Here is a 16,143-nt window from a genome sequence, read left to right as displayed (position 1 = left end):
TGTCAATGTGGGTTTTTACCAAGAAAATCTACCTTGACAAATCTCACCGCATTTTATCAATATGCTCATGAAGCTACTTCTAAAAAATCACAAGTTGACATGGAAAAGGATTTTGTATCATTTGATTAATGTATGTAGGTATATCTACTTCCTACATACATTATTAAAATGATTAAGGTCATTCTTAAATTAGAGATTTCAATACGTTAAGATTAAGGGATCTAGGTCATTTATAAGAGCACCTTACGGGATTCCACAGGGTTTCACTCTTTGTCCCTTTTATTTTTGGTGGCCATTAACGGCTTATAATATGTAACATTAAAAAAGCAAAGAGCTTGTAATTAATTTCAAGTCTTTTTTACAGGTTGAATGCATTGAAGATTGTCGCAACTTATGAAACTGGTGTGACATTTATAGTTTTAAATTTAATGTCAGTAAATGTGCTTGCATGTGATTTACCCTCAATAGTAACCCTATTGCGTTCAGCTATGTTTTAATGATGTGGAACTAGAAAGAGTAACCGAACAAATAAACTAAGGAGTTATTTTTGATTGTAATTTATCACTTTCTTCTCACATTTTCTCCAAGGTTGAGAGTGCCCAAAATATTTTCGGCTTTATTGCTAGAACCATCAAGCCATCCATCTTTTTAATAGCTTGCTGTTGCCAATCTTGTAATATGACTTCATCAATTGGTCTCTTCTATATAATTTTTAAATAACTCTGTTTGAAGGGGTGCAAAGGAGGTTCTGAAGCGTATGTAATACAGGAAATTTGGTGTTAATCCCCCTAGAAGTTGCGACAATGAACATTTATAGTGTCGGTGTTTGACGGGCTCTACTCTTTGAGTAAGAGGAGAACTAAGATATTCTTGTTAACTACTTATAAAATATTGCAAAATATTATTGATTACCTTGACATTCTTCGTCAACTCCCCTTTGCCATTAACAGATCAAGTTCTTGTAATTCCAAAATGTTTTATTTAGCGTATCCAGGTACAAATCTTTATAAATCACTCACCGTATATAAACTCTGCTATTATTTTAATTTATATGCCTCAGATATTGATATAGAGTCGACTAGCCTCAATCAATTGTTCCTCAATGACAAATAAACTTGAATCAACATAACTTCTTGTTTTTGTTCGGTTTTTCTCCTCTTGTAAGAGAATTTCGAGTGGTGATATGTTTTGTGTTTTTGTTTTAATATTTTAACACCTTTAATCTTAAAATTTTATTCATTGGTACCCCACCATTTTAATATGTGCATTATGTAGATATCCGATATGACTTAGTTGGTACATTTTACTTTAATTTTTAGTTGTTTTTCCCCTATTAGCTTAGTAAACTTTGTCGTTTTATTTTAGGTTTGTGTCTGTATGGTTTTTGGCTATTAATACTGTAATTACTAAATAAAGAAGATACTAAAATAGTGAATACTTTAATGCTGTCTACTTAATCGAGTTTTTACTATTTTTTCTATAAAAAACGGGCACGTTTGAATGCGGCTTATAGTAGCGTGACCCCCGTTATCCTATAGCAACAGCTTCACTTGTCATTTCACAATTTGACATTGACAAAATGTCATTTATTTGCGCGCCAAACCAAAGTTTGTTTTTGCATTGAAAGTGTTTTATTGTTTTTAGATTGTGATTTCCCTTTTTTTTAAATTTATTGCTTATGTTTTAGGGGTTTTATTAATTTTGCCTAAACAGTTATTTTATTAAGGATAAAGTTTTTAAAAATTCAGTTATTATGAGCTTCTTTTGAGCCAAAGAAAATTGAAATCCTCCAATTTTTTTAGTTCTAATTAAGTGATTTTATCTTCAAAAACCATTATTAAATTTAATTTTGCATTAATTACCCAAAAATGGATGATGACTGTAAGCATAATAAACGTGTTAACTTTATAATAACTTTTCTGTATTAACACATCAACATTTTTCTTTAATTTTAGCTGGGAATGACCGATCGAGAAGGAATAAGAGAGACTCTTCATATAAAGCAAAAGCTTTCGAAAAGTTCAAGGACTTGAAGAATAAAAAACTCAAATATCAGGTGGATGAAGTTGATAATATTTTTGAAACGGTTGATGAAAGGGAATACACTAAAAGAGTATTGGAAAGGCAGGATGATGACTGGATTGTTGATGATGGTAAGTAAGGTTATATTATTTAACTATTTCTAACACATTTGCAATAAGACCTGGAGTTTCTTCCTCCAAGTGTCCTTATTGCGGACCTCTATTTCTTATCATATATATCAATGATATTTCTCCAAGTATTTTGTGTCAAGTATATGGAGGCCTGTTTACTGAAGTTTAGCTTTCAAACAAAATTTAAATTTAGTAACTAATAATATAGAATATGTATATTTTTTTTCAATAAGAATTTATGATTGACCTCAAAACAGTTTACAAAACTGGTACTGAGGCCCATAGAGTCTATATATAAAAAATTAACATACATAAAATTATTCTAAATTCTAAAAAACCAAACAAATTTAGTTTATTCTTCTTAATCCCATTGAAATAAGGAGTAAGCACAAGAATAAGATTAAGTAGCATGAACACTCACAACTATTGTCTATTGTCTTTTATAATTTTTTTAAGTTTATTACCCAGGTTTCTTGAATAGCCATAAAATATTGTCTGTGGGGTCTTATTGTACACCTGAATGCTTCTATAGTTTGGTGAGTCCTGTCCCTTTTTGGTCCTGGCATATGTATTCCTTAGTTGATGATTTATTATGCTGTATGTATTAATTTTTCTATTGTATTGAAGTTTAATATTTGTTTTAAGATTGTTATTTTGGATGTTATATATAAGCTTTTTTTGTTCTAGTATTCTTGACTCATTTACTCACAATGATGGAATGTTCTTATAAATGTACCTACTTACCTGAAATGCACTAGTTTAGTGCAAAAATCACTTTAATTGCTTTATTTTCAAGTCTTTTATTTCCTCAGCATGGCATTAGGTATTGCAGATGGGCACTTCTATAAAACTGTTACATAGAAGCAGTCTTAATTTCTCATTCCGATGATGAGCTCCTATTCTTATAGCTCCTAGCATAGGTACAATTTTATCTAATTACAATTCTATCAATCTAACTACAATTCTGTGCTATGGTTAGTCCCAAGTAGTTATATTCAGTATTTTTTTAGAGATTTGTCCCATTGATTTTGATTTGTGGATTATATGGTTTAATTACCATAAATACTGTTTTTGCACATTAAGAGACAATTTATAATTAGACAACCAACCAAAGTACAGTTCCAAATCACTATTGACATTCTCTTCAAATTGTTTTTCACTTTCCACAGAATATATTAGCACAGTGTCATCTGGAAATTTAAAATACTTTGCTGTTATTTATGATTACTTTAAACTTTGTAAAACATACAGCAATTAAAGTAGTGGTCCATGTACAGAGAATATAAGAATTCATTTGAAAATATGAAGTTTCGAAAAGATGAGGGAAGGAAACTAGTGGATATATTACATATTTACATAATATATTAACTAATAGGGTTGATTCTCCTGAGTTGGTGCAACATATATTGTTCAGTATTTTACATAGTTAACTTAGGCACAGATATCTTTTCCATATACTATTCTGCCTAACCAACAGTAAACAATTTTCACCAATTTGCAGAATGCTAAGGTTAATTTAGTAATATGTACAGTACCAAACACAATATAGAGTTCTTTTTTCAATCTTAACATGTCTTGAAAGCTATATTGAGGAGGTGTCTTTTATAATTGTAGAGTTTCTTGTAGACTTTCTTTTTGGTCTATTATTAGTGGTTTGATATTGTAATTAAAACAATGTTTTTATTTTTCATTCTTTTAACATGTAAAATATAGTAGTAGTGGATTGTTAAACAGCCAATTTTGTAGTAAACTAATCTGTTTGTGTCCAAAATAAAAATAAATTAAATAAAATAATGTGTTAATGTTACATTGAGGAAATTATACTGTTCTAAAGGGCATGAAATGGGCTTTATTTCTACCAATAAATCGTAATGGACCTTAATTAGTATTTTAATTAAAGAATGGCAATATTACTGAACCTTCAATAAAAAAAATATGCCATGAAGAAGAGAAAATTTTAACAAACCCTGTGATATTAAGAACCATAAGCTATTATAAATTCATGAAAATGGCATGACTTATTTTTATATTACAGGCTTCTTTAAAAAGGGCAGATAGTTTAATTCAGAATTATAAATAACAGCTATTTAATATTGCTTAATAAAGAACATGTATGCAATAAAAAATTGCCTTAGTTTAAAGTTTAATGTACCTCATTGATAAAACTACTTCACATTAGTTGATTATTTTCATATAATGTAGTTAGTATTATAGATTCCCTCACTCCCTTTTGTGAGGAGAAAACCAAAATGAAACAGTCAGTTTCAGGTTATAAACATTTATTAATAGATAACAAACACTATAAGCTTAGAAAATATTAACCAGCTATTAGTTTTATGCTGAGAAGAATAAATTGTAAAGGTTTTCTTTTGGTTTCTACCTGAAAAGAAATGGTTTATTGAAATAGAATTTTTATTAACAGTGTATAAATTCACCTCACTAACTATACATTTATTATAAATATTGATATTATCAAGTTAAACTTTAACATTCTAAAATTTAATTCTTTAATGTTGTAAAATGTATCACTGACACAGCATTTTTTTGATTTTTAAGGAAAAGCAGCTTAATTCACTCATGCACTTAAACTTATACTTCTTGTCTTATATGTGTGAATTTGGCTCTTCAGTAAACAAATTCATCAAAATATTTTTTTAAAGTTGTAAGCAAAAACTATTGTTAGGTAGTCTAAAGTTTCTCTTACTGAAAACCATCCCAATGTAGATTGTATCACTTGAATTATTCCCATGCCTCTATTATGAGCTAATTATACCCAAGTATCAGACACTTGAAAAATAATCGAGTGGGGTTCTATTATACTTTTAAAGATATTCTTCCAAATAAAGATTAATGTTACAGAAAATAATTCTGTTAAAAAAGCATAGTTTCTTAAATATCTTTGTTTGATCACAAAATGTTTTAAGAAAAGTGTGTCTAGGATATTCCATTTCATTTTCCCACTCAATATCTTCATTATCAATTTGTAGATTAATATTTTGTATGTTTAGATTTTATGACAAGTAGACATTATTGTTCTGAAACATTATTGTATTGAAGACTTCCTAAAAGAAACTGAAAGCGACTTTAATTGACTATTAACTGCCTAGAAGAAATCCAGAATACCTTTCTGAAAAAAAAAAAACAAAAAGTACTTCACCCCCTTGGAAAAAACGCTATATAGCATCGACTGAGCTCAATAATTCAATATTTATTCATTGTTACTTTTAGAATGTTTTTATTTTATTACAAAAAAATTAATTTGTTGCCTACCTGAAGAAATTCCCACAAAAGCTTTCCACTTCTTAAATGAAGCAATTCAGCAAATCTATTGTTTTAGTTTTTTCAGACAGTCACTTTGACAAAAAACAATGTAATTGGGACACCATATTATCAAGCAATACTTTAAATAAGAACAAATATAAAGTAACGTCTCAGGAGAGAAATCCTTGCTATTTTTACGAACTTGTTCACTCTGAATGGCTGGAATATATAATGAACTATGTCAAAAGCCTGGAAGGGGTAGAAAATTTAGCTTTTCTTTATTAATATTAAAAAAATATCAATTCTTTGAAGCGACATCTGCATTCTCTCAAATATTTTAGTAATATTGTCACTACAGCATCCAATTAGTGTTTTAGCAGCAAACCGACTTATAAATTCAAGGTTCTCAATATAATAACCGATATAAATATGTGACGCAAAAAACACAGTCTTTATGTACCACATACACATGAGCAGATTCTATTGTACTCACATCCATCAACATGTATAATAAAATTAGATGAATTCTGAGTCTGTATATACATATCATATATTAATTCTTTAATAGATGGCAGTGGATATGTTGAAGATGGCAGAGACATTTTCGATGACGATCTAGATGCAGAGTCGGTTACAAAGGCATCTGGCAGCAAAACCAAGTCTGGCAAAAGGAGGAGGGATGTCTCTGACCAAGGTCCAAAGGGCAACATTAAATACATGTTGGCCAAAATTAATCCCAAGAAAAAGGAGGTAAATCCTTCATATGTCTGAATACCTCAAACACTATTTTTTCCTATTTCTAGGAGACACAAATTCAAGGAGATGATATGCTGTCGGAACTTTTGGATGAAATTGATGAAAAACCCAAGGAAGCTGTTGTAAAGCCTACCAAGGTGTTTGTACCCAGGAAACAAGTGGTCCAGAATTATTTTAAGCAGTTTAATAAACCTGTGGATGTTAAGGGGTCTAAAAAGGTTTCTCTGGGCACAGTTATTGATGATGTAGAGATGGATGATGCAGAAAAGAATGATTCAGGTATTAAAAAAATATATAATAATGCTGCTTTTGTTTGTAATTTATAATTCAAAGAGTTGTTCATTTAGACTTCTATCTGCATAATTTCAGATTCCACAAATAAAGACTCAGAAATCAAACTAAAGCGAGAGCCAGACTCACAACTGAGCAACAACACAATTTCTCAAAGATCTGATCCAGATCTCGATATTCTTGATGATGATTTCAATGAAATTGACTGTGATGAAATAATAAAGAAGTCAGAAAGCAAAAATAGTTGTGAAATTAAGCCAAAAGAAGAAATAAAAGAAATGAATAATACTGAATTAGAACTAGAGAATATGGATGATGGTTTTGAGGATCTGTTGATGAAAAGTGACCTTTTTACTACTTGCAATGAAATAACCGAGGCGAATGATGTTGAAATGGATGCGCCGTTTTCAGGCGACGACAATAAGGTTTGACCTTTTTTTTTAAGTTTTAGACTGTTAAAATGTTTCAGTTTTATAGGCATTTAGGTTTTTCTGGTGGGACGCTTTTGAAGATCCTGAAAAGCAAAAGGGAACTGTGTTTCTTTTTGGGAAAACTTATTCCACTGAACAAAAAAAATATGTAAGCTGTTGTGTGGCTATTAAAAACGTTGAGAGGCAGATTTTTCTGCTTCCCACCCCTCACGTAAGTTTCAATCGGTATTGTTTTAATATTCTTTATGTCATAAGTATTTAAACGTTTGATAATTGTGCAGATTTTGGATGATCAAGGGAAGCCAACAGAAGAAACTGTAACATACAAGGACTTATATAGTGAATTTTCAGAAATCGCCGATACGTTCGGCATTAAGACTTTTAAGGCACGATTAACACAGAAGAAATACGCGTTTGATGTTAGTGTACCTGAAGAGTCAGATTATTTGGAAGTTAAATACTCGGTAAGTACAAATTATTAATTAGAATTTAACTTTAAATTAAAATTAAACAGAATTGCTAGAAATCTGGGAGAGGCTTGTAAGTTGGAAGGGGCTAGGATTTTCACTAATAGATTCTAAACTATTACATATATTCCAAATACTCTAAGGAATTTTTTTACAAGTATACATTTAAGGAGTTTAAAAGAATAACAAAATTTTCAATAAGGTCATAAGTTGGAACAGGAGAGAAAGTTTGTTTAAATTTTAATACACCACCATTTAAGGTGATTGCATTAATAAATCTACTCTTATTATTTTTCCAATGTTTTACAATTATTATCTTACATGTTATTGTAAAAATCAGCCTTCTGACACACCATTTTCTTCTTCATAATCAGATGCAGAGTGTTTGCTGGTAAAATAGTCACTATGTGAATTGATGCGTTCGAAGTGAACGAAGTTGACATGCAGAGCATTTTATTGAATTCATAGATGCAAATTTTTGTGTTAAATTGTTTTAACAAATAATACAAAAGTTACCATTTTCGACTAATGATTATCTCTTTGAACGCTTCGTTTTTTTCTCAAGCTGGCAATTTAAGTGTAGTTTTTTTATTTAGGTGCTCTTTTGGCTTTTGATTCTTTGAGTTTTTTGATCTCTCAAGAAAAACTTCAATGTCAGAACTGCACTTTTAATTGGTTATATTTTTTTGCTGGTGTTGCTAGGTGTAAAGGCCAATTTCGAGACGATGATATTGATTACCACTGGTGGTATTAAATGTTCATTTGTATCGATCTTTGAGCAAGAACTGATGACAATACATATCTGTTCTTTATTATGGATGCTTCTGCATTTTCAATATTTGTAGTGGCAACAATGTCCAAAGTATAGAAACTATAATAATGTTATCAGAAATCCTCTCTTTGAACAAGAAGCTTCTCAGTTTCTATGGAAATGTCCTATCAAACCAATAACATTAAGATTAAAATAGATATTTTTAGTACTCATATCAAAAATATAATTAATAAATATGCAGCATTGCAGTTGCAGCAAAAAATTACGGGAAATTCATATACTTCATGGATCATATACTTCATGGAGTGATATTAAATTAAGGGATCAAGCCGGGGCCCACGTAATCTATCGGGCCGTGGCGAAGGTTTTGCTCTGCATCGTTAGACGTCCGAAGTGCCAAAGTTCCGAGGACCGTGTGAATTATTTTATGGGCGATTTGAACTTTTTTGCTTTAGAATAAAATAAACGTATTTATAACTTAACTTAATAATAATAATAATAACTCGAATAATAATGACTTTTCATGTGGTGTACTGATATAATATATTTTATATTTCATAATAACACAAACAAGTACATTTTTTACAAAGAAATAAATAACACACAACACTTAAATATAAATTCTGATTTTGTAACCATTATAACAAAAAATAAAATAAAACATTCTTTTTCATAAGATAAATAAAAATATAATTCTAAGATATCACAAACATTTTTGGTAACTAAAAAATACTACCTATTCTAAAAAACTGCTATAAAATGTATTTTAAGTGGGTAAGTAAAATTTAATTTTACTTACTGTCTAATTTTTTAAGCTTTCGTTCAACATTTTTATTATGCTCTTGTTCTCTGAGATCATTATTTAGCTTTTTTGAATAATTATTTAAAAGTACATTTGCAAGGTATGAAATGCAGATTTCTAATAAGTGTTTTTGTTTTATTCCGCATTCTTCACATTCGTCTAATATTTCAAAATCTGTTAGCACTAAGGTAATAGTTAACTGATTTTTGGCAATTTACTTTTAGGAACTCTGTTTCATACCTTGCTGAAATTAAAACTTGAAAACAGGTATAATAGCATTTCAGTAAGAATTGTATTAAAAAATTCGTAGGATATTTTAATCCCCCGCGATCAGATATTTTTAGATATTCATACCGGCTGTCAAGATTATTTGTATCCTCAAACGCCATACCTTTTCCAGAACATAGTAAATTTTGACAACATGGGCATTATTATATTAAGATTTGAATTTCATTTTCAGTAATATTAATTTCTTCGGTATCTAAATCTCTAAAGACGAAAGTATCAATAGGCTTTATTACAAAAGAATCTTCTTCTGTATAGGTATTCAAGAAATCCTTAACATGAAATTCCCCAAATTTTGATGAGTTTAGTTTTAAAATGCTTAATAATTTTAATTTGTGTTCTGATTCTAAAATGTGGGTAACAGTAATATGATAGTTACCACCAGACATGCTACGGTATTTCCCAAATCTGCCTTCTATGTCATCTGATTGTATTTTACCAAATAAAACATATTCGAATTGTAAAAAGTTTAGTAAGTAGTCTACTAATTCTATTAAAGATTTAGTAGTATGCATAAGGGAAAAAAAGGTTACAACTAGACTTTTCGCTGTTTTTTTCATTCCAAATTTCTATCCACTGAACAAAGTTTTTTAAAAATGCAATATTTTCGTCATTATTCCTAAATGTAGCTTCGCGGGAGGAGTCTCTTTTTGTCAGCGCCAAAAGTTTATTTTTGCAGTTAACAATATTCCACCATTTCAACATTATTTTAAGAAATTCTACGGTTCCTTCGCCATTTTGCTCTAAGATTGAAGTAAGAAATATTACTTTCATTAAAAATGTTTAAACATAGATTTACGTTTTGTTTTTCTGTTGAAGAGGGCCACAAAGATTTGGCAGACAAAGAGGGTGCCATTTTAACAATTTTGTCACATTCCATTGTATAAATTTGTTTTAAATCAGAGACAGAAGCACGTAAATGCTTTACAATTCCGCCTTCCACATTAAAACCACATATGTTTCGGGTCTGTTTGCTATCGTGCCGATTAAACCAATTATTTCCAATACTTTTTAAAATATGTACCGTGTCAAATAAAATAAAAATTTTATTGTCTTTATTAAATGGATTTGCAATGTTAGTTTTTATTTGCCCACCACATAAAATTTCGAAACATTTTCTGTTTACCCGATTATTATCTGATACAATTGCTATGATACCCAGAGCTAGAAAGAATCTTAATTACATCTATAAGGAGTTCATTTAAATATTCAGCTTCAGAGTCTTTTTTACAGGATGTAGCGCCACTACATCTTTATTTTTTGAAAAATAAGGTGACACTATAAAAGCTTGAATTGTAGTAGCGGCTTCTAAATTATTATTTGAAGATACACCTATAATTTTTCCTCCCTTATACCCTATATCAGCTTTAACATATACTTCATCCATCATCAAAATTACATATTTTTCATTGTCGTTCAAAAGTCTTAGCTTTTCTTGCAAATATTTGACATGCGAGTTCGTAATAACAGTACTAGCACCTCTTCTTAATGAAAGTTTTTTTATATTATCCGGATGAGGGATAGTTAACACATTGCTGTCCCTTAACATTTTATAGGCACTAGGAAAAGTTAATTGTAGAGTACTAGCCCAAATGTATATATCTGGAGAATATCGAGGCATTTTTGTAAATGCCAATCACTTTTTCTGTAACTATATCACAATCGCTCTTAACAATTAAGCTTAATTCTTTTTTAACGTTACTTATCACAGATTCCATATCAGGTTTAGCATTCTCATTACATAATTGGTCCATATACTGGAGTAATTTAAAAAACTGGGACCATTGTTTTAAAATACAATCTTTACCAAGATAATCAGGTGAAAATTTTATTTCACAATTACGCACAAATAATTTTACTAATAAATTATTATTGACTGAGAAGGAGCAAACCACTTTTGGCACGCCCGCGCAAATATTCAATTTACAAAAATAAGTAGAACTATCACTTTCCAATACTACAAACCCTGAATTGCTACCAAATTTTAACTTAAAACAAACCTTAAAATTTTCATAATCTTTAATATTATCGGCTGCATCTTGTTTTTCTCGTTTTTTTATTTCCCTGCGCTTCTGTTCGGTTAATCTTTGTTCTGGATCTGTTCTTCTAGGAGCAATTTGTTTGGTAAAATATTTCGGTTGATTTGGAAATATAGATGGTACAGCATCAGCGATGAGTTTTACTCAATCCCTTGCTAATGCTAATACCGAACCGTCCTTCTTTTCCGCTTTTCTTTCACGCATAATGAAATTTTCTTCGAAATGTTTGATACATACAACAGAATATTTGGTGGGTACAAAATTGTCTCCGTGGATATTTCGGAGCCATTTCTGCTTTATTTGATCGTTATGTGGAAAATGAAATACCGTAGTCTTCCCCCGCATAGTTCGATTTGCATCCCGGTACACAGCAAAGATCTGGCATTTTTAAAAATAAAACCTGGTTTAACGATCTACTTCTACCTAAAAAACATTTATATTTAATAGGATTCCCTTTTTTGAAAGATGGAAAACGAATTACCTTTAATTAACACAGCAAAAGAATGTAAAATTATAAACCAAAATATAATACCGCGATTTTTGTCAACGTGCCTCGAGTATTGTGATGGACTTGTGATTTTGATGGCGTGCTGTAAAACCTAATGCAAAATTGGACGTCTAGGATGACGTCACAGCGGCAACCGCTCGCTGCACCTTGGCCCGTAATTCCCGAGGGCCCCGATCAAGCCCATAAAAGATCGAGTTTAAAATACTGTAAGAAAACTAAATATTGTACATGGCAAAATTTTGAAATTCCTCCTAATATAAATAATGCTAATATACTACTTTGCTCATTGTAATAATTTACCTGATAGCACTTCAAATGACCTTGTTAATTTTTATGAGAGTAATATTAACTCTAATGTCATTTAAAATAAGCGATTTACCGTCTCAAACGCTTTTCTAAAATCCAAGAAAATTGCCAAAACAAAATTACTCTTATCTACTCTTATCTATCTTAATATTATTTTAATCACAGTCACTTTGAAGTTTATCGTAAACTGGTACAGTATTAATAGGCCTAAACTCACTCGCCAGTCTTGTGCCTGAGACCTTAGGTAAAATAGTTGAGACCTTCCAATTTTCTGGGAATTCACCATATTGCAGCAATGTATTTATTATGTCTAACACACGGTTACCCACAAATTCAAATACATCTACAAGCAGTTTTTTGAGATGCCACTTTCTCCTCCTATAACATTTTTCATATTTTTTAACAGAGATCTTCTATTATTCATAGAAGTATTTTCAAATTTATCCCTCATATTATATCTTAATATATTTTGAACTGTATTATTTAACCCTGAAAATTTGGGTAAAATATATATTATTTGACCTATACTATTAATAAAATATTTAGCAGATTTACTCGCTATATCAAACTCATCAGTAAATGTCTATCCCTCAAATACAACCCCATTTGATAAAATGGAATTTTTACCTGGTAGAAGTGATTTAAGAATTTTTCAAAGCTCTTTTTCTATACCTATTTTATTAACTATTTGGTTTCTAACCCTTTTATAGCTTTCCCATAGATCTGGAGTACCCTCATGAATTGCCCTTACATATAACTTGTCCCTATTTTCCATTAACTGTAAAATATCATAGGTTATCCATTTTTTATTTTTATATTTTAGGCTAAGAGATATTTTGAACTATGGACACATTATATTTAAACTATTTTCCAGATCTAAAATTAAAGAATCTGCTAATATATTTACCTGTCAGTCAAGAAGTTTTGTATAGTTTCAGAATTATAGTGTTTCATTAACCGATGGTAGTAGGTAAAATTTTGTTTAGCATTGTGATCACTAATTTTTGGAATATGATGAACCTGAACTATTAAATATTGATCACTGCTCTACAAAACATGGACTTCTTATTAATTTTTTTCTATTAATCTAAATAAAAGATCAACATTTAAAACTACTAACGGTTTTAGGCCAATTTCCCAAAAATCAAAATGGACCTCCTAACCAAACCGCCGAAAACCTTCTCGCGGATCTTTGGGTCGGACTCCAGTAGCATCGAACGATTCCTCATAAATATGAAGATCAAAGGTCCCGGTTGGCTGGAAATCAAAAATCCGGAATTTAACAAAAATCCGCTCAGCTGGTGTCAAATCGAGGTCAACTGTAACTCGCCAAACGACGTCGTTAAGGTGAACAAAAACGTGCCGCCGCCTCCCCTGACCGTTTTAACGGTCAATTTCCGTAGTCACATGAATAAGCCGACCAATCAGAGTGAAATTTTGATGATCACTTGCGTGGTACAGTCTAATTATGCGGTAGATAAGCGACAACCCGTGCCATGTTTTGATCAACATTTTTGTGGTGAGTACATTTAATTTTTGATCCAGAAAACCGTTTTCCTTTATGTTAAATAGTCAATTCGATTCTGTTTCTTTATTTTTTTTTAAATGGTTTTTTTTTCTAGTTCTCACTGCACCCTCAAACCGACCACTACCCCCCACGATTCATCAAGTTCTAACCAACTACAAAGGCACCAAAGTGCAAAAAATGAACAACGAACAAGCCCTTTTGAACTACTTTATCACCCAGTTTCATAAAATCGATCCAGATCTGGTCGTTGGCCATAACCTGCACGGCTACCAAGCAGACATTTTGGCTCATAGATTAATAAAACATAACATCAGCACCTTCAGCAAACTGAGCAGATTAAGACGGGCCCAAAATAAAAAATTAGCCAGAGAACTGTTCACTGGTCGACTAGTTGCCGATGTGAAAATATCCGCTAAAGAACTGATTAAAGCCAGGTCATACGATTTAGCTACTCTGTGTCAGCAAGTGTTAAAAATCCCCGCGGACCTAACAGTTGAACTGGAACCAGATGAGGTGATAAAAATGTTTGATAACGCTCAAGATATCGTGAAGCTTATTAATTTGACCATGCAAGATACGGCGTATATTTTGAAGTTGATGTACGATTTGAATATTGTGCCTTTGGCGCTGCAGATTACTAATATTGCTGGTAAGTTTTGTTACACGTCTCTATCTTTAAGAGTGAAGACATTTTAAAGTAAAAAATATATAAATTATGATTTTTCTCAAAAACTATTGATTTCTCAGATTTTTGTATTGATGCATAGAAGTTTCTTTACGTGCCAGTCTTTGAATCACGTCTCTATCTCTAACAGTAAAGAAGTTATGAAGTGTTTTTTTAGAAATCCTATGAAACACGAAAATTGCAAAAATACAAAATTGTGATTTTTCTCATAAACTATTGATTTTTCAGATATAACTGAAAAATGGCAAAAAAAAAGATTTTTTTTCTAATTTTTGTTTAGAAGTTATTAATTTCTCAGATTTTCTTATTGATAAAGAAATCGTGAATTGATTTCTGTCTAACATAAAAACATAAAAATGGCAATAAAGACAAATTCATTTTTTCTTATGTCTTTGTTAGAAATGTGATAAATGATAGGAGTGGAGATACTATCGTTACAAAGAAAAGTGGTTCTGATGAATCTGTACAACATTTTACCATTTGCTTTTATAATTAGTGAAATTAGGCCAAGTTAACCCTTTCAGTCACAATTATTTGTAAGGACTTTAAAAATTCTGATATTTTAAAAATGATGTTATTATGCTTAGCAGAAAGGCATTTTATCTTAAAAAATTGTTTTTTTTTTGTTTTTGGTATAATTTTTGAATGTTGTCATTTGACCACATTGTGACCAAAGGGTTGCTTCACGATGAAATAAAAGTATGTATAAAATTACATATAAAATCAAACTTTATTTTATTATTGCTTATGAAAAGCTACAAAACAGTTTTTATTTTTTGTCAAGCATAAATGCACTGTACATTTTTCACAAAAAATCCAAGAACTACCTTTACAGCCCGGAAGTTTGCATCTTGAAGCTGATTGTTTATCCTCGTGAAGAGGAAAATGTCCTGTATTGTCCAAGCGCACATCATCTATGGGTCTAGTTTTTTGGTACTTTCTCTTTTTAGGAAGTGGACTTAAAAGTGATTCATTTGAAGGTCTTCCTCTTTTTCTTGATACAGCATTACACGCGATCAAAAACTTCTGCGACGTGGCTCCTGAAATGTATCAAATCCAAGATTTCTTTCGATGGAATGCCCATTTCTTGTGCGTTTTGTCTATACTCAAACCATGCGTTAGTACAAGCCATGTCGATGGCATGTGTAAACATTCGCAAAGTCCACTTTCGTGATCTAATGAATGTTCTGTAAATCGAAATCATGCAATCTAACTTATCAACGCCGCCCATGTAACGGTTATAAGTTTTTACTACTTCTGGTCTCGGCACCATGACGTACTCTTTACCGACTTTATTCCAGCGACGGCAGTTATCTATTTTGCCAGAACCCATAAATTTTGAGGCCATAAACAGAGGCTTGTTGTCATACCATTTGGTCATAATAACCTCACCATCTTCACTAATAATTTCTTCCATAGATCCGCGTTGCATTTCCTTGTCTGAGGTGAATGGTGGCTTATTGAATCTATCTTTTCTAGCTGTGCATGTGGCATATATATTTTTATGCCTAAGAGATTGCAATAAATTATAATTGGAGAAATAATTGTCAAAATACAACTGAATATTTTGTACGTCTATTCTTGTTGATAATTTTGCTACAACAGCACCTGCAAGGCCGAAGACTTTTTTTTATATATCTTCTAATTTGGTTGTTGATCCTTCATATATAATAAAATCGTAGAGTGTCCCACTTTTTCCACACAGAGCGAAAATTGTTATACCCCATGGTGACGTTCAAGGAGCCTTTGAAGGGGACCATTTATTCATCAATGCATAGCTCACTTTCTAAAGGCAGAGATATATATCTTTGTCTTATTGCATCGAAAAGAGGCCTTACTTTCCAGAAACGATCATTGTT

At 31.0% G+C, this 16,143-nt stretch overlaps 1 protein-coding gene across 1 annotated transcript in view; it reads left to right on the top strand.

Annotated features, from left to right (window-relative positions):
• Positions 1–1,615: 1,615 nt before the first annotated feature.
• The window catches only part of LOC126745088 (DNA polymerase alpha catalytic subunit), a 34,701-nt gene continuing 20,173 nt past the window's right edge, over positions 1,616–16,143 (top strand). The window contains exons 1-9 of the mRNA XM_050452783.1: positions 1,616–1,881; positions 1,956–2,153; positions 5,983–6,164; positions 6,218–6,449; positions 6,540–6,886; positions 6,939–7,103; positions 7,174–7,356; positions 13,200–13,590; positions 13,694–14,248. Of these exons, the coding sequence (XP_050308740.1) occupies positions 1,869–1,881; positions 1,956–2,153; positions 5,983–6,164; positions 6,218–6,449; positions 6,540–6,886; positions 6,939–7,103; positions 7,174–7,356; positions 13,200–13,590; positions 13,694–14,248 (2,266 nt within the window). The 5' untranslated portion in view covers positions 1,616–1,868. The remainder of the gene's footprint in view (positions 1,882–1,955; positions 2,154–5,982; positions 6,165–6,217; positions 6,450–6,539; positions 6,887–6,938; positions 7,104–7,173; positions 7,357–13,199; positions 13,591–13,693; positions 14,249–16,143) is intronic.

The sequence above is a fragment of the Anthonomus grandis genome, chromosome 15, assembly GCF_022605725.1.
Source record: "Anthonomus grandis grandis chromosome 15, icAntGran1.3, whole genome shotgun sequence".
NCBI lineage: Eukaryota > Metazoa > Arthropoda > Insecta > Coleoptera > Curculionidae > Anthonomus > Anthonomus grandis.
Note: the sequence above shows the minus strand (reverse complement) of the source record. Positions and strands in the feature narration are given on the sequence as shown.